The sequence below is a fragment of the Fringilla coelebs genome (assembly GCF_963513975.1).
Source record: "Fringilla coelebs genome assembly, chromosome: 13".
Classification (NCBI taxonomy): domain Eukaryota; kingdom Metazoa; phylum Chordata; class Aves; order Passeriformes; family Fringillidae; genus Fringilla; species Fringilla coelebs.
The window spans coordinates 11,419,721-11,444,911 of record NC_140039.1 but is presented as its reverse complement, the minus strand read 5'-3'; the positions used below and the strand labels follow the sequence as shown (position 1 = coordinate 11,444,911).

Here is a 25,191-nt window from a genome sequence, read left to right as displayed (position 1 = left end):
AAGGCAAAAAGCTTCAGGGTTCCTGCAGGGTCAGAGTAGAAGCACAGGCTAAAAACAGGAAGGCCACCTATGGCTGTGGCAGCTCAGCAGCCATCAGCTGGTGACACTGGGAGACATGCACACTTCCAGAGAGCTCCTTTTGGAGCTGCTGCTGCTCCCAGCCTTGTGAAGGACTGTCCCCTCCCTCCTGTGCTCAGTCCCTGTCCCAGCACCATGGTGTGCACCCTCCAGTGACCCTCAAAACTGTGTTGAGCTTAACAAACCACCAAAATATCAGAAGAAAGAGCTGTGGACTTGCCAGAATTGAAGCAAATGTTACCAATGATGCTCCTTGCTAGTGTGGTGTGCCTGCTGGCTTGGTGAAGAGCCCCAGCTCTGTTGTCTGTGTTGATGGCATCAAAGCCCTTGGCCAGAGCTCCTGGCCTGGTGAGCTGGGGTGTGATCAGACACAGAGCCTGCACAGGACTGCAGAGAAAAAAATACTCTTGATTTAGTGGCTTGAGGCATAAGGAAGATGAAATGAGTTGATGAAGGTTGCAGGTTGGGGCTGGTGCTGCTGATGGCTCTGGCACAGGGCTGGTGTGGGAGCAGACTGTCCTGTCTGTGCCCTGCTGCAGCAGCTGTCACAGGGTTTGGAGTGTGAGGGGCTGGGGAGCCCTTACAAACAAGGGACTTGTCCTGAAATGTGCATGGAGAGCAGAGCAGGAGAGGATCCTGAGGCTGCTCTTTGGGCCAGCCCCGCTCTCTGGGCAGGGGGACAGTTCTGCAGTGTGGGGCACTCTGACAGCACCAACCCTGGCTCTGCATGCACCAGGAGCTCCTACAGCATCTGGGCACTGCCTGGGAGCTGAGGGCATCAAAGCCACTCCCCAGCCTCATCTGCAGCCACAGCTGGGGTCAAAATGTAGGATTTAATCAGCAGTCACTCCTGGCCACAGTGCAGATGCTTCCTGTTGGAATTGGGTTTAGTTCAGGACCAACATCACATTTTAATGGGCGTCTAAAAGCATGGGAACCAGGTGCTGAAGCAGGCTGGGTTTGCCTGACACTGCCTATCCTCCCACAGCCCCACACTTGTTTAATCTGGGGTCTGGGAAGCACTTAGTAATGGTCACCAATGACACCCTCAGACACACTCTGTTCAGAAAACATAACTTTATTATTAGTTGCAATATACATTGTATTCCTTTAAGAATCCTAAACTTGTATATGGTTTTTCCACTGAAAATACATGTGTATGTATATATGTTTTTATATATGTATATATATTTATATAATGTATTTTATTGGACTGGAACACAACAGAACAAGAGAGACAACCTCAGGAATTACTTGTAAAAGGAAACGTGTTCCCGACGGGTTTGTGCTGGCAGTGTGCTAAGGTGAGTGGTATAAAAAGGACAGGCTAAATAGAAAACAGGGTGGGTTAGGCAGTGGGAAATGGCCTCTCAGTGCTACAGGTGGTGAGATATACAGTAGTTACACGTTGCTATTGCTCAGTCACGGGTGCCACCTGTTCTCCAAGGCAGACCAGACTCTGGTGCAGCTCTGCACAGCAACATTCGTAAGGCTGGCTGTGCTCCCTGCAAGTGGTACCTGCCAGCTGGAAATAGAGTGTAATTACATTTCCCTCAGCAGCTGCTCTGCTCATTGCTAATCTGGTCAGCCAAGGAAGAATTCCTCCGGGGCTTGGTGAAACCTAACTAGGTCAGTATAAAGGAGCTTACAGGCAGGGAAAGGGATCAGCAAGAGCAGAGAGAGCTGAAATGTGCAGATTGCTGTCTCACCTGGCCCAGGCTGATTTGTAGCTGGCTCCTTCCCTCTGCACTCCTTCCCCTGCCAAGGAGCTCTGGCCCCTCTGCTCAGCAGCCAGCCTGGGGGTCTGTGGGGTCAGCGCAGGCAGTGTCCAGCTTCTTTAGGATAGGTTTCCCTGTGTTAATTGCCTCAGAAGGTAACTCCTCAGAAAACTGGCTGAGGGTGGTAATACCTGCTGCTGTGCCATGGCTTTGGGGTCATTTGGCTTTTTGTTGCTGCTCTTTGTAGGTTTTGTTTGTAAACCTTTTTTGGAAACAGCCTCCCCAGGCCGTGTGCCACTGCTGAGTTTAGCTATAGACTGAAAGACAAGTCTTCCCCAGATCAATGTAATTGGTTTCCCTTTATTTCTCTTCAGCTGCAGATGTTTCTTGGGTGAAAGGACACATTTTAGCAAAGGCACTGACAACGGACGTTCCTCTGCCTGAAGCCAGGTTGGAGGGAGCGGACGGGTTCTGACCTTTCTGCTGAAGGGTCACTTCCCTCTCCCCTCCTGCAAAGTGCTTGTCACTTTGGAAGGGATGTAAAAATTGTGGGCATTGATTTACTCCTCCTGACTTCCTCAAGAAAAGTGCTTTCAAAAATCCTATCCTTAAATCATCATCTTGCTACTACCCCCGCAACGTCTGTCACCTCTGGATCACACCCACTTGTTTCCCCTTCCAGCTGAAGAAGCAGGTGAGATTTATCACTGCTGGAGTGTTTCTCTTCTTGCTGTCTTTCTCTGGCAGCATCTGGCCAGGAGGGAGCTTGCTCAGGCAACAGAAGTTGCTGGAAGAAGGAAAGCAGGTGACCTGCTCGTTGCTCTTTCCCAGAGTGAGTGTCACAGAGGTTTCACAGGGGCTGCTGAGAACAGCTGATTGCACTGGAATAACATTTCAATTAAAAGCTAATGTTGCTGGGAGAGCTACAGCTCTTTCCTCTCTTTAGAGGCAAGAAAATACAAATGCCAAAGTGCCTGGATCAACCTGTATAAAAGCTTCCCTGACTCGGGCCCCTTAGGGCAACTACAAGGACACAACCTGCATCCACACATCTTTCATCCATCCGTGCTGCCGGGACTGGATGGGACTGAGCCCTGATTCTCACTGTTATTGCACAGAGGTCCCTCTCCTGAACCTTGCTGGAACTGCTTCCAAAGGGAGAAGAGGTGGGTGACCCCCTGGCTGCCAAAGGGGGGATCCAGCCCTGGGGGCAGCAGCTCAAGGCACAGTGGCTGGTGCTTCTTGCTGCTGCCAGGGAAGGCAGTAAGGGCTGGTCTGTCACTGGGGGAGATGCCCACTCTCTCATAGTGCAACATTTGCATTCTCTTCTTGCAAAAGCAGAGGGAGAGGTGCAGGTTAAACCCATCCCTTGGATAGTGCCAAGAAGTATATTCATGCTGAGGGCCATCACGCTGGATAAATTGTCCTGCACAGCCACTCTGTCACCACTGTGCAGCTTTTACTGTGCCAGTGCGATGGCTCTGCTCTCACCCAGGGTCTAAACTCTCTCCTCTCAGAGACTCAGGCAGCTCAAGAATTTGCCTTACCTGCACCACAGGCCCTGCCCACAGGCTCCTCCCCAGCAGGTTGTTGAGCAGGGTCTGTGGGTGCCCAGCACACAGGGTGGATGGATGATCACACTCCACACTCTGCCTTCAGTCCCCACATGTCCTGAAGGGCTGAGCTCAGCCCACCCTGACCTACCCCAGTGCTGACTGGGAGGAGACTGGGATGGGCTTGGACAGGATCTCTGCTCGTGCTGTGGGTCTCCTGCTAAACCAGCAGACCATGAGGACACCCACTGCTACTCCCCAGCCACCAGATGCTCTGCACTTCTCTCTAGCATTATTTTCAGGACATTTTCCAGCTGATGAAGGAAAACAACAGATTATGACTGTAAAGTTATGGTGAAAGGACCGGATCCTGGTAGGACAACACTGTTCCTTGCCAAGAGAAGGAATGATTAACTCCTTCTTTACTCTCCTCCCATTTCTTTCCCAGCTTCCAGCCACTCTATATCATATATTATATTACTATATTCTCTTATAACTTTAACTTTGCTTTTTCATTTTCAGTAGCACAAGTGATTAATTCCAAAAGGAAAAAAGAAAGGAGAGTTAAAAAAAAAAAAAAAGGAAAAGAGGAAGGAAAAAGCCCCTGACCCTAGGGATATTTACAGAATAGTTCATCTTGCAGAGGAGATGGGGTTTGACACGGGGAAAAGCAGGGGAATTGAATGTGCTAAGTGGGTTTGATTCCACATTCCTGCTCTTCCCTCTGGGATCCTGCTTGGATGATGAAAATCAAAGCACTGTTCAACATGCTTTCCCCAAGTGCAAACTCACAGAGGATGTGCAGGGTGGTGGGGGAGGCATCTCTATCCCCTGGCCTGGTCTGCTTAAAAAGGTAGTATCCAAAGGGGTCTGATCTTGAAAATCAGCCTTTCACCTTCAGGGAGCTGTCAGCTCCATCTTTAGCCTCTCCTCATCACCCAGCACCTTTGTTAGTGCTCTCCTCTCAAGGACCAGGGTTTTTAAGGTGCTGGATGGTGGGGACAAGGGGCGCACCTGGCATCAAAACCATGAAGTGGAAGATACAGATTTCTTTTACATACCAATAATTATTGCAGTAAAAACACACCCCAGTCACCACAGCGAAAGCAGAGAAGGGGAAGCCGTGGAGAAAGTTTGGTGGGTGAGGGGCATCCCCCAGCTATCAACTCTTCTCCAGATGAGGGCAGTGGCCATTTACATCAGCAAATAATGCCCCACCCTGTGCCTCTCCCCCCACCCCCTCCCTTAAGCTGTGTGTGATTAAATATTCCAAGAATCCCTCCGTGTTAGATCTTTTCCCAAGAGATTTCTAGTAAGAAAAACATCTATTCCTAGAAAACCCCAGTAAGAGCTGCAAATGCAATTGCTCTTAAGTGTGGCTGGTTTCCCCAGCTGCTGAGACCTTCTGGCCAATCCATGTCAGTATTTCTGTGAAGACAGAGGTAGAGACCTCAGGCAGCTCTTTGTGGAGGGCATGATAGGCTTCCTCATACACCTGCAACCAGGGAGAAGTACAGATTAGCACAGAAAAAATAAATCTGCATGAACAAAACAGCCTTCAGTCCCCTCTCATCAACACCCACAGGTCCAACACCTCCTGCCCACAACTTGTCAGGTTTTTTCCAAGATGTAGCAGGTTATGAAATGAAGGAGATGCCACTGGTGGTGCTGGCCCTCAACAAGCAGGAAGGTGTTGGCATTGCTGCCTGCCTGACATCTGTGGGTACCAGAGCACCCTGCTGCCCTTTAGGAACATAGTGCATGTCCCAGCCCCATTCCACTAAGCAGGAGGAAATACTTATCATGCCCTTGGAATGTAAAGGACAATGGGGGATGCTCCCATCATGCCTTGTGCAATTTTACTCCTTTTATGCTCAGACTATCCAGTTATTTTTTCCGATGACAAAAGCTTTCCCTTGGTCTCCCTCCCTTTTCTTTCAGGTTTATTCATGTGCTAACAATTGGTTAATCAGCTGTGGTTCTCTTGAAATGAGCAGATGTGAAGTGGCTTTTATTGTCCAGCATTTTGGAAAGACCTTCCTGCACCTTTACACGCTGGACATGAGCTAAGGCTGGTGCTCACACAGTTGGCATTGTTCAGAAGAGCTTTGTGGGTCAACGCTTTACCTGCTTATGAGACTTGCTCTACTTCTACACCGAGCTGCTTCATGTCCAAGACACCCTCTGGGCACGCAGCCACCATCCCCTGCCCCCAGCCTGGTGAAAGGCCACCACACTGAGCCCAGGGAGGGCTGGGCTTGGGCCAGCCTGGTGAAGGGGCTGTCACCTGCCCAGCCTCCCCCTCTCTGGAAGCCAGCAGGCTCCTACCCCGCACAGCCCAACACTGACAGCACCATCTCCCAAGAACCGAGCCAGCCAGGTGACCTTGAGCGTTTTGTCCTGGCTCTGCACGGTGTCCATCAGCAGGTAGGAGCCCCTGATGTCGCAGAGCTTGTCGGAGGAGCCGTGTAGCACCAGGATGGGCAGGGTCAGCTTGGGCAGGGCTCGCTCGATTCTGGCGATGGCGTTCATCAGCTGGATGACAAAGGACACCTTCATGCCGCCGTGGTACACCAGGGGGTCAGCTGTGTAGGACTCCATCTGGCAGGGAGAAAGAGGTGGTTTGAGGTCAGCGCTGTTTCGTGTGTAAGAGAAAAAGCAGGTCAGCCTGGCAGTGGAGAGTCTTCCCTTGGCCTGCACAGTCATTCCCTGCTCTCTCAGGACATCTGGCCATCAGAGTCAAGGTCGAGGGACTGTGGTTTACCAGCACTGCTCACACAACCTGACATGCATGCTCTTTGCTGCAGGTTTCTGTCTTACATCACTAGAAAATATTCAAGCCAGAGCTCTTTGACAGGAGCTCCTGCAGGGAAACAACCAGTGTTGGATAAAGACCATTCCCACAGGGGCTCCTGCCTGCATTTTTCTCCTCTGCTGTGCCCTTCAATGTGATATCTCTTCTACAGAGGGTTCTTCAGGCTGTGTTATTTGAAAGCTGATGTTCTCCAGGCCAATATCTTCTCTGCTGAGGACTCAAATATTCTCTTTCCCTGCCTGGGGGTGGTGACTGTCAGTTGTCTGGAGGTGTAGGTCACAGAGGTGACTGCAAAGCCAAGGGCTCTGCAGTCTCTGGCTGCAAAGCATGACAGACAGGGCAGCAAATGATGGTATTAGGTGGTAGGCAAAAAAAAGTACTCAACAACCTGCTCAGCAGATTGTGAGGGGATAAAAATGCTCAAGAGCTGGTACAGAAAGTTGCTAGGAAGGAGTAGTTACTGCAGCAGGCAAATCTACAGTAAATATTTGTATACTGTATGTGGAGACGGCCCACACAGGCCCCACTATTGCAATATTTGCCAGAATGCTTTGATCATGGGCTGGTCTCTGGCACAGCCTCCACTTTCTCCCAGCCCTGGCTGATGTTTATAGAAATGATGGTTATTTATAGGGTAGCTGAAAACAGTCTCCTCCTCTCCTCACAGGCACTGGGGTCTGTTCAAGTTCTACCTTGGAGGCTTTAACTTGGGGTCCTTTTGCTCCTGCCTGTGCCTGCCCCGAGGGGACCATGGGTAGGAGGTGACCCAACGGCCACCCAAGGACACCTAGCCATGGGAAGGTGTAGCACAGGCAGGCACTGTAGGACAGAAAGGTTTTGGGGTGGATTCTGTCTTCAATTCCCTGTGAGATGAGATTCTCAGGGTGGCAGAACATGGTGGGGCTTTCCCACCTGGATGCATTCACTTGCCAGAGGGTTTGGAGCCAGTTTCTCCTGTTGTCATCCCAAGTGTGCTGGAGCACAAAGCACTGGAAATGGAGGTGGCAGTGAGGTACCCTGATACTCCAAGTCTTTCCCCATCTCTTTCTTACTCCTGGTCCCCACCATCTCCCACTGCCTGAATTCAGGGTTCCTATCCCTACATGCAGCAAGAGAAAGATGTAGGGGGAAATTTGGGACTATTAGTGCCTGACACCATTCAGACCCAGCCCACACTACTGAGGATGGTCCAGGGAGGGACAGCTGTACAGCCACTCCACTTTGTGTTGGAGTTGGACTGAAAAAATTCAAGTTGTGATAAAACTCACTTAGGGATCCTTGGAAGTGGTGGATGTTTCTAGGATTTGATTAAGGCTATTGTTGTATTTTGGTCTCTGTGCAAGATTATGTCTGCTCTGAAGTGAGGGGTAATTTTTGGCAGGGAGACAAAGATAATCATCACAGCTCATCATATTAAGATATTACACACGGCATCTCCCTTTCAAAGAAGTATGTGCTTGCTGAAGGTCTGGAAAACTGCTTTTAAGAGGCAACTGCAAAGATGAGGCTGTGGTTAAAACATCCTCTGCTCCTGCTAATGGCCCTGGGAAGCAGACACTGAACAGCTCACAGTCCTTTTGGCTCTGCATGGACACCCCAGTGTCCAACCAGCTTGTTGGTGCAGAAATCTCCATCTGCATCTTTCATCCCCTGCACTGTTCAGCTGTACCTTCCCTGCCCTCTAAAGTCTTTCAAACAGGGCAAGAAGCCACCTGTGTTTAGAGGAAATTGTTCCCTGGTGGATGTGCTCGTGGGAGAAGTTCAGCTCTGACTTTCAGAACACCAAGCTCCTGGGGGGGTGCAGCTCACTCCCCTGTTGGCAGCTGGGTCCACCCTGGTATGCTCAGCCAAACGTGGGGACTCCCAGCTTTCAGCTTTTTGAGCAGAACCACTGTGTTGCATTGGCTACTTAGCAACTGGCTTCAGCCTGTTCTGGACCTATGTCACAGTGCTGAGCTAAAGCAACAGAGTTTTGAAATGGTTTTATGGTTTTTTAGTTTGGTGGGTTTGTTTGGTTGGTTTTTTTAATTGAATGTAATAAATAAGAGATTTTGCAGCAGGGATTCAGGAAGGATGGGTGGATGGATTGACAGAAGGTCCCTTCCCATGGAGTAAAACAGTGTTGATGAATTCATGTAAGCTGGCCCCTGCCCCAGCCCCATAAATGCTACAAGAATGACCTGAAGTGTTTCTTTGTCTTGTTGTCTGAAAGAATGGGGGATTTTTTTAGCTACTGAACAGCCAACAAATATTTTTGTGTTGATGATGGCAGGAACAAAAAAAAGACCAAATCCAGTCCCAAGCCCAAATGATCAGGAGTGCAGGGGCAGTGTCCTGTTTGTAGTCAAAGAACAGGAATCCTTGTCAGAGTTAATGCTCAGTGAGTGCCAAGCAGCAGCTCCTGGGGAAGGAGCAAAGACAGGGAATGGGCTTCATATTTTTCAGGTTACAATCTGCAAACCCTGCAAGCCCAAAACTGTTGTTGCTGCACCAAGTTCTGAGATAGGGGACAAGAACAGAAGGTGATCCCAGGAGAGGCTGTGACTGCTGCCAGACACTGCCAGGCAAAGGCTCTCCAGGGTCTCTCACAACAGCTGCTTTTATCTTTATGTAATTCCAAGACAGAAGCAACCATCAGGCTGCTGCATCACACTGACCTGGTTAGAGGTCTGCATCTCCTCTTGCAGCCTCATCCTATGGGGACTTGGCAGAAACAAGGCTTGAATCAGGGGGACCATTCCACTAAGTCAACAGCAGCTAACAAAGATTACAGGGGTAAAGAGGCTCCTGTCACTGTGAGGTCATTCCTCCTTGGAATAACAGGACTGGTTTTTAAGGTTGCTTCTCGCTCTCTTTTTTCTCTCTTGTGTTTGGTACAGCAAACATCAAACAAACATCTCTATATCATTCCATATTTCAGTCCCCATAGCCTGAAGACAGCTTTCTGGGAACACAAACTCATTAGGAAATTCTTGGATGTTGTCCCAAAAATATTTCTAGTGAATAGAAAGCTGGTCTGGCAGGAGAGTATGTGTAACATATAAATAATGGATGTTTGCAGCACATTGTGTGCTTTAAATCTGAGCATCCTGAATCCAAAAGGAGGGTGGAGTGTGCTTAGAGGCAGGCAGAGGACCAAAATGCTGTCTTGTCTTCAGTAAGTGCCTGGAGCCTCAAATCCTGGTGTTTGAAGGGGGTCAGGAAAGTGCTTTACATCACTGCCCCCAGCTGCTATGTCAGCTGTGTGCTCACGTGTGGGTGAGAAGGCAGCACAGCACACAGGGGGTCTCATTTGGAAGACATCTCCATTATGGGCAGGCTCCAATGAAGCAGAGCTACACCTTTATCCACTGCAAAAGGCTCTCCTTGCTCCATGGAAAGGGAAAGGGCAGAGCAAAACAATGCTCCAAGGAACCTTCAGAGACTGGAAACATCAGAGAACAGACAAAGCAGCAGCAAATACGTGGTTAGAAAGACAACACAACAGCAATTATTATAAAGTGTGTCCAGTGGTTGCTGTGGTGACTCCTAACACCACCACCACACAGAAGTGCTCAGTCAGTACTGTGTGCCAGCTTCAGCAGCTCTCTGACACTTCCCTAAGTGTATTATTATTCAGGATGTCCCTACATCATCACTTTTCTCCTACAAAGCTATGAGTGCAGCAGTTGCGTCTTCCAGCAGAGGATCCAGCTCTTGGAGGTGTATTTAAAACGTCCTTGAATGTTTTAAATTTAAAACATCCTTTAAATGCAGCTGCAGCAGAGTTCAGGTGTCACAGAACAAATGAGGGCAGAAGCAGGTAAAGACTCACACATCACAGACACGCTCACTCTTCAGGTAGGGAATAAAGCTCTCCAATTCCTCTCCTCCTCCAGAGCACTGATTGCTTTTATCCTCTAAATACAAATGTAGATGGGAAAACTTTCCTCTGTGTCATTTTAGAGAACTGATTGTCTAATTTAAACCTTTTCTCTGAATTATATGCAACGAGTTATGGCAGCTGAATGCAATTAAGAACAGGTTTCTTCAGCTAGATTGGAGTCAGCTTCTTCCCAGGCATGTATTTTGTGCAGCCTCCTCTGGTACTTTGGAGCAGATGTCACATGGTGCATCAGCGGATGCACATGATCTCACTCCACACTAGTCCTGTCTTCTTTTCCTCAGCTCCTCGGATCTTTCCACCTCCAACACAGTGAAATCTTATGCTCTATTCAAGGATAAGTGAACTGAAAGTCATTGGAACAAAAACCCCTCTGGCAGTGCCAAGAAATGACTCTGAGCCTTGAGGCTATTCTGGGAAACTCTTTGCTTTCTGGTTTTCTGAATAGGTGAGCCAAAATGTGGGATATGCTGAGGCCAAGTGCACTGCACTCACACAGGTGTTGGCACTGTCTTTGCCCCTGATCCTTTCAGCTTCAATTCTAATGCTGGTTGAGCTGCCTCCCCAGAGAAAGGCAATTTATTAATTCCTAGTCAAAGTATGAACCATTGCATGAACAGCAGAGAGAATTACAGCATCTGTCAGTGAGATGTGAGCATGGGAGCACAGGAACAAGTGACCACTTTGCACCAGCAAAGCTCTTCAGACACCCTTGAGTGCCATTTTCTATAATTCAAGAAAAAATGGTGCTTTCTGAAATGCACCAAGTTCTGGGTCTAGCCTAAGCACCTTCATTCACTCATGGTTTGTGATTATCTCCTTCCACTCCTCCCACAGGGGTGAGAAGGAAAAACCCTCGTCAGGGGGTGTTCCAGCAGGTGCAGCTACACCTGTTTGTGCAGTGATGGCACGAACAGGCTGACACAGTTATCACCAGGAGTGAGTGGGAGACAGTCCCAGGCTATTGTGGCACTATAAAAACTCAGCCCCAGGACAGTTCCACGCACATTCACAGTGGTGAGGCTGGAGCTGCGTTGTTACAACAGCTGCTTCAATTACTTAGAGAATTATTCTTGGGTGCAGCATGGATATGTCATTTGATTGGAAAGGCTGTACAGAGTCAGAGTGTGATCCAGGAGACCTTGGAACAAGTCCTTTGGTTCAAGCATGCTCTTGTCCTCTGCCTGAATGCATCTGGCACCATGTGATCCTGGTTTGGAAGCAGGAAAACCAATTCCCAGGACTGTAGGGTTTTGCAGGGTTTCACTGCAAAGAGCAGGTGTGGAAAGGTTGACTTTAGCAGTGTGGTTGCTACCTGAGTTGGGTTTTGCTGCTGCCATGAGTGGTGGTGCTGCAGCAGAGGCAAAGACGTGGCTCCCCCGTGCTTCCCCCTGCACCTGCAGCTCTCTGTCCCGTCTGGTACCCAGAGCAGCTGTGGGTGCAGAGCAGGGAGGAGCAGCTGCTTTCCCACAGCCTTCTGTGAGCAGTCAGTTCCACTGGCTTCAGGGATATGTCACCTTTCTACAGCAGCACAGATTTTGCCCTCCTGATTTAGCAAAACGCTTGTGGGTTTTGGCAGGACTGGGACAAGATACCCACTGTGCAGTGAGTTAAAATGGCATTAAGGTTCTCACCTCTTTCTTGTTCCGGGAAATTGCACTTGGATCTATCGACCCCAGGGATAGGTTTGGGAGCACAAAGTTGAGCACTTTTGCTGCAAAAACCTGTGGGAGAGAAAAGGAAGCAGTCAAGGAGCCAGTTAGAGGAAGAGAGGGAACATAGAAGCCCAAATCCTGAGCTGATGGAAATCAGCACAGGAGTTAAACAGTTGAGAATTGTCAACTAACTCTGGAGAAAGATCTGTCCTATATTTAAACCATTTCTCCTAACGAGGAAAGTGTCTGAACTGCTCCTGGGAGCAGGGAGTGGGTGTGCTAGACTGAAATGCCGTCAGCTGTCCGTCCACATGCAGCAGCACAACTTCATTGTACTGGGGCTTTTCCTCATTCTTAAGTTAATTTCTGAAAGGCCTCAGTTAAGTACTTTGATAGGAAAAGGTCATTTCCAGCTCCTAGAGGGCTGGGTTTTGGTGTTTTATTGCCTTTTCCTTGCTGCCACAGCTCTGATCTCAGGCTGCAGTGCATGAGTGATGCTGGGTGCCATTTGCAGCAGTTGCCTAGGCTGCACTCGTTTTGATAAGTGTATTCTCCAGGGAACCTGTAAATAAACAACAGCCAAGTGTGCATGCATTGGCTAAGGGAATCCATTGCTCTCACATCTCCTGGGAACCACACACAAAAGCACTGAGCAGCCTAGGCTGGAAACTGCTGGTAGAAGAAAGGGTAACATCTTTCATTTCAATAGCACTACAAGCACATTGATACCAGAGTTCTGCTCTGATCTTTGATAGCTGCCTTTAATTAAGTGATCACAGCTTAAGTCAGAAAATACACAGTTGGTGTTCATTGGTCTGGTTTGTGGAGCTGTGGTGTTCACAGCTAATGCTTGGAGGTAGGCTGTCCCCTATGCCCTCTGTTCCTACAGATACCTAATAATTTCTGAAGCACTCCCTGGCACTTCAGATCACAGATGACACATGACAGATTAATTATGATATTAGGGGAATAACACAAGGTTGAAGTCAAAGTCACTGAGGAGGGAAAAGCAGTAAAGACTCCCAGCAGGTTTGGGAGCACTGTGTGTACCTTGGGGTAGACATGAGCAGGAACCAGTGTCACTGCCAGTGTACTGAGCCCCTCACTGGCTATGACATTGTGCCAGCAAAGTTAATTTTTACTACACAACAATGCAGGTATGAGTTTATGATTCTCCAAGAAGGAATGGGGTTTTCCTCATTTCATGTTAACTCCAGGCAGTGATGATTTAAATCTATGCACCTCCATGTATCCTAGGCAGGATTATGGACTCTGAACATGATGAGTATAATCTCTGCTAAACTGAATGGAATAAAGGAATAAAGCAACAACAACAACAACAACAACAACAACAATAAAAATGAATATAGTGCTTCTAGTTTGATTACACCTTAGGAAAAGTCCTTTGTACCCACTGTTACTGGGTGCAGATTCAGGCTGAAAAACAGTGGGCAACGTGATCCCAGTCAGGTTAGAAAGCAATAGATGAGCCAGAGGAAAAAGCACAAAAGGTAAAGAGAGAATATCTTGTAGTGAGTCCTTAAACAATAGGCTGAGGGTCAGTACAGGATTAAACACCAGGGAATATGTCCTAAGGGGATGTCCTGCCCACCTGATTTCAAAGCATTCAATAGCAGAGATGTAGAGGGAGATGCTCTCTCACCCCTGCTCTGCCCTTTGCCAGCATATGTGACTGCTGTCTCTGCAGCCTTTGAAACTGCAGATTCAGAGCTGAATTTTGTCCAGGTCAGTTGAGAAGAAAAGGGGGAAGGCAGCAAGATCCCTCTCACTCAACTGGATTTGCAACTGGATGCTTCCATCAGGACACAGGATTTATAGGGCACTGATGAAATTGTTTCTGCAAAGAGCAGCATTTGATCTCCTTGCACAGAGCCTGAAACATGCTGTGCCTCTGCTGCTGCCAGGGCTGGCTCAGCAGTCAGGGAAGGTATTTCTAAGAGGGTCTGAAGGACCCAGTGTGTCATCTGGCTCGCTGTTATTGATGTCTTGAGCCCTCATTTGTTCAGGCCAAGGTAAATTCTTGCTCAGCTGGAAACTTCCCCGGCAAAGGGATGAATGCAGTGGTCCTTGGGAAATGGCCCAGGGCTGAGAAGTCATACCAGTTCCAAGGGAAAACTAAGCCTTTGTTCCTCAGAAGCACAATCACCATGAAATGTTTTTTGACTCTCAGAGGAAAAAAGCCCCACAGCTTTATGGGAAAATGTGGCTTATGCAGGAATACTCTGCTTGTTTTCAATCCTTCCTCTTGCAAATACCTTTTCAGCTCCCGAAATGATTTCAACTGAGTGTGACAGAACAGAGCTATTTCAGGCATAATTAATTTTTTATCAGTGTTGAGATGCAATAGATTTGAAAGAGAAAGAAACTGACTGTGTGCTTTTGTAATACTGCATGTGAGAGACTTTCCTAGAAAGAGACCATATAAAAACCTCCAAAATGCATCAGTTAGAGAATAGGATTTCCTACCTAAGTAATGCATCATTGCATTTATTTCTTACACAGAAATAAAGCAGCACCTGGTACAGATCTGCAACAAACCAGGCTACAGTAATGCTAGTTCCCACAGACCTTCTGAGTCCTTGTTTCAGAAAGGGTTTAGCATCCAGCAAAAGGTAAATCTACAGCAGTTGTTCTCTATTTCCCTTGATTAGAAAGAAAAGGCTAACAGTCTCTCTCATATTCAGACTGCTTATTATTTTTTCTTAATAGTTATTCTTTTTTTTCTTTCCCAGGTAAGAAAAAGCAGGGGCACTGGTGCTCACAGGACATCTTATGTCAGATGTAGTCTCGCATGAAGAATCAGTAACCAGCCTCCTAAAACCTTTGGTACTCTGGCTTCTATTTAAATAAGTTAACTTGGGCTGGATGACTTCAGGATTCACTTCTACTCTTAAAATTAGGTAGGACTATGGGAAAGCACTTAGAAGGAAAATATTGACTGGCATCCAGGTGGTGCAGATCTCAGCAGGGTCCTGCATCTTAAGGCTAGAGGTCTTAATGCATTTTTTTTTCAGTGGAAAAGAGGTAATTAGAAAGCACCCTTTGGTGCTTGTAATGATTTGCGAGGTCTGTAGATGGCTTTGGCTACAGCAGAAAGTGGGACAGGATTATACTGAAAGCTGAGGCAATCTGTCTCCTTCCTCACAGAAGAAGAAAAAAAAAGGAAGAAATAGCTTAGAAGTAAATTAAAACAAGAAGCTAGCCCTAGGAGAAGTGTCTAAGGAGAGAGGATAAAGGAAGGAGTCCTGTGGGAATGAGAGGCTCTGTCCTTTGTGCTGGTTTAGCTGCTCCTTCCCTTTGCTTCCAGCTTTTTTTAGGATTGTTGTTTATTCTTTTTAGAATGCAAAAAGGAGGGGAAAACTGAGGCTCAGTTGCTTTGCAGAACCTCCCTGGGGAAGGGCAAACTGGGCAATGCAACTGTGGATCAGAAACAGCTCTGGAGGGCAGATGGAAATGGGAGGGGGATAAAGCCTAAATGCAAACCAAAAGAGATGGTCTGGACAAGAACCAGCCATGGTACCAGGCCAAATGGGATGCAGCTGGGGCAGTGATGCTTTAGCTGGAAGCCTCTTTTGAGGCTCATAAAGGATTTCTGGGACTGAGGAGCTCTGGTTCTGTTCAGAAATTGGTCATCCCCTAAATGCCAAAAATAACCCTGGCCTGACTTAGCCAGCAGCCTGTGTTGCAACTATAGCAGACTCTGCATGAGTCAGGAAGAAAGCTGTAGGAGAGGAAGGGAAAGGACAGCATTGTGTGGGCTGCCACGGGGTGAGGTGAAGAAAGCACTGTCTGCTACCACCAGTATCCAACTCCTGCTTAAATAGGTTTTTCTGGACAGGTTCAGGATTCACTTCCCCTCTGAAAAGTAGGTGGAACTGTGGGGGAGGCACTTAGAAGAAAAGTATTGACTGGCATCTGGGTGGCACAGATCCCAGCAGGGTTTTGCTTTTCAAGGCCAGAGGTCTCAACACTTTTCCTTGTGCAGAAGAGCAAGGTGACCATGTGCAACGCGGGTTTGCTCTTACCTTGATGGGAGTGGCAACTTCTGGGCTGGCTACCACTAAAGGAGAGATTAACAGCATGCCTGAAAACTCACTGGGTCGCTCACTAGCTGTCAGAATGGAGATGGCTCCCCCCTGCAATGCAAAATAACAGCCCACAGCTTAATACAGGTGCCAACATCTTGTTTGTATAGTAATTCTGCGACTGGAAAAGGTTTAGTCCGAGCAAGAAATTACTTCTGCCCCACTGAGAGTGCAGTGGGGTCAGCAAGGGAGGCTGGAGGAGTAGAAGCACTGGGAGTGTCTGGTTTTTGTGGGGAGGAAGAGGTCTGGTTTCTGTTCTCATGCTACAAACCCTCATGTCACACAACTCAACTCCCCATGCAACATTCATCCGCTCCCCAGGATGCCTTGTGTCCTCCTTAATTTAAAGGACTGAGAAGAAGAAAATGTCTGAAGTGGTAGTTCAGGTGGGACTTGAGATGTAAGGGGAGGTTCACCAGCCTGGCAGACTGGTGCTGCATGGGGGAGATGCCCTGAAGCCGGGATTGCTCTGTGCCGTGCCACTGGTAACCTGGGCAACAGCAATGATGCCACTGGCATGTGAAAATCTTCACTAATTAATGGGAATTAAATATTCTCCTCCCCAGTGTCCCCAGCCCCCAATGTTGTGCCAAGGGCCTGGCAGCAAACACCCAGCCCACGGTCTGGAGCTAAATGAGAGCCAGGCTGAGCCGTCCCGCACGAGGACGGGCTGATGGCGAGGGGTGCTGATGGAAGGGATCCCGTGGGCTTGCTTGGGAAAGTTTGCAGGGGATTAGTTGCCAAGGGAAATATTTGGTGAACTTCCACACTTCTGGAGAAGCAGGGGCTTGTTAAATGGAGCAGCAGCGAGAAGCATCTCAAAGGCTTCACTGGGAAATTGCTCCTTGTTACACGGTGGCTTTGGAGCACGGGAGCCCTTCAGAGCATGCCATGCCAGAACACTTATTTATCTGAGCATGGGCTGAATCCCAAAGTACTCATTCATTTTCCTCTCCTCTGGGAAGGCAGGGAGAGCAGATCAATGACATCAGTGGGAATACTGTTAGCTTGAATAAAGGGATTTGGCCCGTGCTGTCAGAATCAGGCTTCAGATCTGTTCACCAAATCAGTGCCTTTGTTTTTGCAGCCTTAATCCCTGGTACATTTTCCTGTAAGGTTGTTTAACAGAATAAGGCTACAGGGTATTTTCATGCTTCATCCCCATGCTGCTCACAAAGCCTTGGAGGGCTTAACCTCCTGGTTACAGGTTAAAATGAAAGGGGAAACCCGATGCTGCAGGGAGCTGGTGAGACTTACCACGCAGCCACGGGAATGAATGGTCATGTTAAAAAGCAGGCTTCTCCTTGCAAATGGCTAATTAGGGCCATGGTGGGGGTAGAAAGTTAAGGACTGTCTTTACTCAAGGCAGATCTCAGGGCTGTAGCATGCTGGCAAATCAATCAGTGAATGAAGTGGAGGGGAAGGCTCCTTGTAGTTTTGTTTTCCTGCTGTGGAATGAGTGATTTCCTGCCATCCCCATGAGTACCACCAGGCTATGACCCATGTGCTGGGTGCTGCTGGGAGGGGCAGGGGATGGTGCTTACCATGGAGTGCCCCAGGATGAGAACAGGCAGTTTGGGGTGCTCTTTCTTCATGAGATCAATGTGCTGTAAGCTGTCCCTGATGAAGACGTGGAAGTCAGAGACAACCATCCGATCGCCCTCGCTCTGCCCGTGGCCAACTGCAGGGAGAAGCAGAGCACACAGAGCACACAGCTCAGTCACTGGAAGCAGTGGTTACATCAGGAAGGACCTGGCAGCAATAAACCTGTTGGACTGTTACTGTCCTAACTTGACCTTCTCCTGCAGTCATCTCTCAACAGAAAAAGTGCTGCGGAAATGCAAAGGAAACTGCACAGAGCTGTTAAGTGGCACACTGTCCATGACCTGACTTTTTTAAAAAACATCATAGAATATTAAGGGATTGCAAGGGGCCTCTAAATTTGGACTTCTATTCCCCCACGTTTCTATCTGCTCTTCAAGACTAGGAGTACCAATTTACTTCTGGCAATCTCCACCTCAGGGTGGGGAAGGGCTGTCTTGCCTTGCTGATGGGTCACTGCATCCTGGGAAAAGGGGATTTGCCTCAGGGATCACATGCTTTGTGTCTGGTGGCTCACTGGACAGCTGTAACTGCTGTGTAGCATCTTGGCCAGAAACAGAAAAGATTCTGAAGACTAGCTACAGTTGCTATAAACTTAATGGACCATGGACACTGCCTTTTCCAGGGCCTGAATGTGCACAAGATTCACAGTCCTGCTTTTTCTCATCATACCCTGCAGTGCTGGGTGGGCTGCAAACCTCCTCTGGGTGAGGTAAGGGGTCAAGTGATGGAGTTTGCAGCAGCCTGCAGTGGGCAAGAATCCAGTGGCAAACTCCTCCTAAACAAGTGTTAATGCCAACTGTACCACACCTGGACACTGTTTCCTCACTCTGTGTCTGGGAAATATCTTGCCTAATGGAAGCGAAGGGGAAGATTAAAATGGGAGATGGTGAGTTGCCATGGGAACAGTGGCATCCCTGGCAGAGGTGGAGCCAGCATCACCACCAACACAGCCCCAGGCAATTTTGAGCTTGCAAAGGCTTGAAATTAATACCACCTTGGGGAAGCAGTTTGCATGCTTACCTGACCACACATGCATGTTATTGCCTATCACAAATAGGATTTGTCCTTAGAAACAGCCCTTTGCTTGTTTCTGTTCCATGCAGGTTGTTAAGGAATAGTGAGAAGGGGAAACTGCATCCCACCCCTATGGATTAGGATAAAGGGGGTCTGGAACATCTCCCTCCTGCTGGGTGTCTCCTTAGGCCTTCTCCAGTGTGCACTGGGGCACATGTATAGACACAAAGGGACAATGACTTGTTAAAGGAGGTGAAGCTGATAATTGTTGACATGCTGGATGATTCCCCTTGCAGTGATCAGCAGAGGAAAGCACCACTGACACAGCCACAAAGGCAGTCAGTCACATCTGCTGGCAGTGGCCATACCAGTGGGAATCAGTAGGTCTTAACTTTCTTGTAAGCCACCCAAAAAATCACCTTGCAAATTAGGCAGAACTTCTAATAAAAATCTGGACTAAATTCACTCCATCTAGGAAAAACTGAACCCCAGACTTGTTTTTTGTCAGGTGGTCTCCATGGCTGAGTCTTTTGGCAGTGAACGCTGCAATCAGCCACCCTGGCTGCCATAAAAACCCATACATGTCATGCTGATCAATTATAAATAACATTTTACCAGTTCTGCTTTCCATGCACACACTCCAATTCCTGCCAAAATATGGTGCAGCAAGCATCCTCCATGGATCAGTGACCAGAAACAAATCGAAGAGCAAATTAAAATACAAGTCATGATAATCTCCAGAAGTGAAACCATGTGTGTGGCTAGAGGAACTATTGACTTTAAACTGGTTTTTGTTACAAATGGAAAGTGAGCTTATTACAATTTTTATACACATTCAGTCCACTCACTTTATGGTCCTCAAATGTGTTATCTGCCAACTATTCAACTCCAAATGTAGCAGGTTAATATGAGTTTAACAGTCCAGAGAGAGGAACTTTCTCCCTAACAGAGCTCTGCACTTCAGCTTTATTTTTCCTCCAGTGCTGTCTCACTTGCTTCTAGCGTCTCCTTCTCTCCAGTGCTCAGACAGCTGTGCAAGCAGAGCCAGCAAACCCCCGTGGCCCAGGTCTGTAAATGGGCCATGACTCCTTGCTCTGGAACTGGGAGTCTTTGGCCTATTTTTGGATGAGACTGAGGGAGGTCTGGAAAGCCTCCTTGGCTCCCAGTGTGAAGCATTTCCCCTGCTCCTACCACATAACAGTGACACTGCTTGTAACAGCCAAAGCAATGATTGTGGAATCCAAGAAATACCTGTGCAATGCTGTGACAAGTTCCTCTTTGAATTTTTCCAGGGTTTTTTATTGATAATTTATGAGCCCCCTTTTTAACCCCAGTTTTAAAAACTAAACTCCTGTTCCCCACTCAGCTGGCACAAAGCCTGAGCAGCAGTTTGTCTGCACATGTGGGACAGGAAAGCCATGCAAGCCTTTGCTTTGATACTCTCCCTGTCCCTTGCACAAGGTTAGCCAGGAGGCATTGCTAGGTCATGGTCTTTTATTTCACTATTTTCTGTTCTTCCCCTCCAAGAAACCAAACCTGTCCCCCCAGTGAATGAGCATACTGCAAGTTTGAATTCCCCAGCTGACAAACTTCAGGGTGAGGAACCAAGACCCCTTCTATTAGAGGAAAGATATTTGCACAACCAAACATCGATACAGTCAGGAATATTGACGTGTTTTTCTCTGATCTTTTGCCTTTAGAGCTATTAAGAGTGAAAGGTCAGGTTCATCCTTGATGTAAAGCTGTTAGCTTTGGGTTTTGCTGGGAATGAATCTGCTGTGGTGATTCCACAGTGCCAGTGGCACAACAGTGGGTGTAAGAGGAGTGGAATCCCCTTCCCCCAGAGACTGCTCCACACCCAAGGGACACAATGCCAAGGGTGACAACAGAGAAGTGTCCAAGAATCACAGCTCCCTGAGCTCCTCATCCCAGCATTCCCACAGGGAGCCCTGGTTCCAGCAGGGCAGTGTGAGGTGCAGTGCACAGAGCACAGAGCTGTGGCTGCTGGTGCACGTCCCCACAGCACACTCAGCACCCAAAAGCTTTTAAACTGTTTCCCATCCATCTGTCCTCACAGCCAGCTTGTGGTTCACTGCTAGTGCTGTGTCTGTGCAGGGGCTCAGTGATCATTTCAGGCTGTGTGCACTGACCTAACTACAGGCACCCTGCCCACGAGTCTTTAAAAGGGGGAACCCAAACCACATATTTTCAAGTTGCAAATCTAGAATTAGGAGGTTTAAGCATCCATTTCCAACCAAACACACCTCTACAAAATAACATACTTTGCCCAAACAAAATCTGAATAAAGGCTTGATCATCTGGCCCAATATGTCACAGTTATTAAATTCTTCCCTCTATTTTCAGCATGCGCACACTCAGACTGTGGCTCTGCCCCTGGAGTCAAGAACAACAAACAACTCAGTCAGTCCTGTCAGAGAGCATGACTTCAGAGTGTGGATCCACCAATGACTGTAGATCCTCTGGAACTACACATCTCTCTGGATAAAATAATACTGACTGCCTGCACAGGAAGACAAAGCTGAGAGCTCAGGAATGGAGTATTTGAGGGTGTGAAGTCTCTGCGGAGTCAGTTATAACCATGTAAATATGACTCTGCCAGCATAACAGATCCTGTGACCCTGGGAATACATACTTCTGTAAGTCCCTTCATTCCTCAAATCCCATATTCTCTCATGCTCTGGGGCTTGCTTTTGAAAACCACTCCAAAGCAGCCAGGCTCTTCAGCTGGCATTGGCTCACATTCCTCAACAAAAAGGTTACGTCCTGTTCAGATTGGAGATATCCTGAAAAACATGTAACTAAAAACCAGTCCAACTTGACACTCCTTTCCCTTCATTGAAAGCCAAATGGGAACTGCCTGAAGAAATGAGCAGCCCAGCTCTGGGCTTGTTGGGCAGACTCAGTCTGATGAGGGGACCTGGGCTGGGTCTCCACCAGCATGATGCCTTTTTCCTGGGGCTGTGGGGCCACACCAGAGCTGAAGAAATCTGTCCTTAAATGCAGTTAAGAAGACCAGAAGAATATCAGGCAGAGAGGAGAGCTTGGCAGTACCTGTCCTGCTCACTGTGGGGTGCCTCAGCCCTCAGAGGCACCCTGGGGATGGTGAGTGTCCCCACACCCTGTCCACCCTCAGAAACCTGCTCTGGTTTTCTTCTAAACACTTTTACAGAAGCCACCCACCATGAATATTTGTTTCTCTTTCCAAGTGCTCAACCCTCCTGACACAAGTGGAGCCTGAGCCTGGGTGCTTGGATGAGCACTGAATTCACCCTCTGACCTTCAGCAGGAACGTTTTGCTATGGAAAATGAGGCGATGGGAGTGCAGGTCAAATGCTGAGTTCAGCTATGGTGCTGTAAATTCACCAATTTCAGTGCTGTGCCTTAAAGCTTACAGTCATGGGAAAGCAGAAATTATGCACCATGTTGTTTTTTCAGCCTTTGCCCCCTCTTTATTATGGAAAGCCCATAAAACAAAGAGGACAGGAGAAATCTGCCTAGGGAACAGTAATTTTTCAGGAAGAATTTGTATCTTGGCTTTTGACATATTTTGTTGTTTCCAGGGGGAAAGTGGATGGTTTGGACCCATTTTTATTGTAGTGAGAACACCACCACTGTAGGATGAGATGTTCTCCCCTGCCAACTGATGGTAGAAACAATCAGGAGGAATGCAGGGCTTGACTCCTGCCTCAGGATTCTCAATACTCTCTGTTTTCCTCTCTAGAGGTGCACTCCAAGATTTTAGAGTGAGAGAATCAGGAACAGGCAGAACCAGGGGTTAGGTCAGGAATTCCAGGCTAACCATTCTCTCAGCACAGACACATTTTGAATTGCAATGGTACTAACAGAGGAGTGTCAGGAGTTTTCAGTGGTTAAAGGTGAGAAGTGCCACCACTGTGAATTCAATGATTCCCAGAAACAGCTGAGGGGCAGCTCTGGTACCTCAGAGCCCCACACTGCAAAGAAATGTCTTACTGGTGGCAGAGGGGCCATCACTGGCAAGGCTTGGCACTGGAGCGTTTGATTTAACAAGCTGGAGCATGATGTGAGCAATTCCCAAAGAGCTGCTGTAGGCCAGAAAAGGTGATTTTGCTGCTTTAGCACTGGCACTGCCACAGCAGTGGGCAGCAGCTCGTTACAGCACAGACAGTGGTGTGCAGCAGAAGGATTTGTGTTAGAGCCCACAGCCAAGCTCCTCTTCTTTCACTGCCTTGATCACCAATAAACTCGTTGGAATCTGATAGGTCCATTTGAAGCAAATGCCCAAATGGCTTTTGGAAAAGAAGCTATTATGTGTTTATTAGCTTTCTGAAAGATTTGTTTTATTCCTGAAGTCCTCTGCTTCTATTTTCTGCCCAAAACTGGAGATGGAATGGACCTCTCACTGGTGTTGGACACTGTCACATGTGGGAAGGGGAGCCTACCTCACCCTTTTTTTGTTCTCACCCCACCAAAGGTCATGCTGCTGATAAGAGACATGAGCATAGTTGTGTCCTGCTTGCTGTCTGCTTTAGGGAATAAATCACATAATTAAAAATCCTCATGGATGCTTTCGCTCTGCAGTTGGCAGAGGGACAATGCTGGGTCTGGAGCCCACAGAAGGGTGGTGACAGTGACAGAAATGTGGACGGTTCTTCTGGTGCACAGGGTGTAATGTGCCAGCCTAAACCCTCACCCATGACCTCCTGAGCCTGCAGCTGCTTGCTCAGGTGGGCACCTCACTGTGAGGGCCCCCAGCCTATCCTGAGACCCCAGTGCCCTGGGAAAGCAGCACCTCAGCAGCTCATTTTATATCCAAACCCCACGGACTGGGAGAGAGCCCTTGCCTGCCTCTGCTTTCCTCTCTGCCCTTGACAAAATACATTCAGTCTTGGAGGTAAAACTTAGAGCACAAGATGCAGCAGATACAATTTTCCAGAGTGTTTCAGCTTTAGCAGCCAGTGCAGAGTTAATGAAGTGTGTCACTAGGCATTGCAGCTGATGCCTGTATTTATGAGCTCTACTGAAACTCCTCTGAGCAGGGACTGCTTCTTTTTATTTTTTCTTTTTTTTTTTTTCCAGCACTTGTACAGCACCAGCACCACAGGGCATCACCACAGACCTTGGTCCAAGGTATAGCAAGATTTAAAAGTAATAATTAACTCTAATTCCAGGCTATAAGGCAGCATGGTTTTGCAGAGGAGGAGTTTGGAGAAAGCACATGGATGGAGAATTTGAGGGGACACAATACACAAGGAAACGCAGCAAATGTTCTGTGAAACCTTGATTTTCTGCTCAGTGACTTTTTAAGGTTTAATGAAAAAATTATTAATGAAACAGTAAACACTTCCAATTGTCATAACAGTTCACTACTTAAAAAACTATACTTGTTTTGTAATGATTTAAGTACACATCTATTTCATCAAGTGTGCAGAGCTCATTAATTAAACATACTGGATTTCAAAGCTTTCAGTGTTTAATTATTTGTTTAACAAGCAGTACATCTAATCCACCATTCAGACACACAAACAACTAAAACAACAGGAAGAATCTTCAAAGCAGGACAATCAACATCTGGAAAAGTCAACAGACTGTGCCTGTATTGTCAGTAACACATAAAGCAAATGTTCCCCTGGCAGAACAAACACACAGAGGAAGCACCTCAGAGATCATCCTGCTGATTCCTGCCCAACAAAGCATCTTTCTTGCCCTCAGAACAGACTTATCACAGTAAGGGAGCTTGTTCCTGTTTGATTTCCCCACTCTTCAACCAAATCAAGTCTGATGCACAGAGGGCACTAGGAAATTTCTGCCCTCCATCTGCACCTACCCTTCTTTTTGGTGCATGTGGAGAGCTTTAGCACCAGGACAGAGACACACGGGCCAGGAGAGAGCAGGGGAAGCTGTCCTAGGGTTTAGGACATGGGTCATGCTCCCTGATCTGATCAAGCTGCCATCTAGGTCAGCTGCTGTGCTTATTCTGTATCTAAACCTTGGAGCTGAGTGTCTCAGTGTCCACCTGACTGAGCCTCAGCTGTGCACTCATCCTCTCCCACAGCTCTGGTTTCCACTGGAGCAAAGACCAGCTTGACACAAGCCTATGGTCTTTCCCAGGAAGATTACTTTCACATCAGATGGGAAGCGTGAGGAGCTAAAAGGAGAAGATTCTCTCTCACCATGGCTTCCACTTTCATGTTCTTTGGGAACCTGAAAAACAGCTCAACATATGCACATCCTTACCAACATCTGGGTAGTCCTGGGCACCCCTTCTTTAGCAGCTCCAGCAGAGATGCAGTGAACACACTGGGTTTTCCCACACAGGCACATTATGCAACCACTGGATACAGTACCCAACAGAATTACCTCTTCCCCTGGGTGTTTTATGTATGAAGCATGTAACTAAAAACTACAGATTTATTCTGCCTCACTCTGACCAAAATGAGCCTTGTCCTGAAGGCACAAGTCGATCAGCTTTCCTCTTCCCTTCCATGGTTAGCAAAATAATTTTCCTTTCAGCATTTGCTGGGTAGTTTTTATTCACTTGCCTCACACAAAGAGTGCAGCAAACTGAAAGCATTCTCCTCCCACATCAGAGAAACATTTGCAGAGATGAGATATTTTTAGAATAGTGCACACAGAGATATATTGTTTGTTGTCTTGGTTAGGGAAAAAAAAAAGCAACAGTCAATTTTCTATACTAAAATTATTTGTGCCTTATTGCTAGGGAGCAGACAACCAGTCATCTTGGTAAAGCCATTTGAAATCTT

At 47.6% G+C, this 25,191-nt stretch overlaps 1 protein-coding gene across 1 annotated transcript in view; it reads right to left on the bottom strand.

Moving 5' to 3' along the window:
- Window positions 1-1,136: 1,136 nt before the first annotated feature.
- The window catches only part of MGLL (monoglyceride lipase), a 61,067-nt gene continuing 37,012 nt past the window's right edge, over window positions 1,137-25,191 (bottom strand). Inside the window, 5 exon segments of the mRNA XM_084214705.1 lie at window positions 1,137-4,844; window positions 5,735-5,950; window positions 11,682-11,771; window positions 15,749-15,859; window positions 17,353-17,489. Of these exon segments, the coding sequence (XP_084070831.1) occupies window positions 4,719-4,844; window positions 5,735-5,950; window positions 11,682-11,771; window positions 15,749-15,859; window positions 17,353-17,489 (680 nt within the window). The 3' untranslated portion in view covers window positions 1,137-4,718.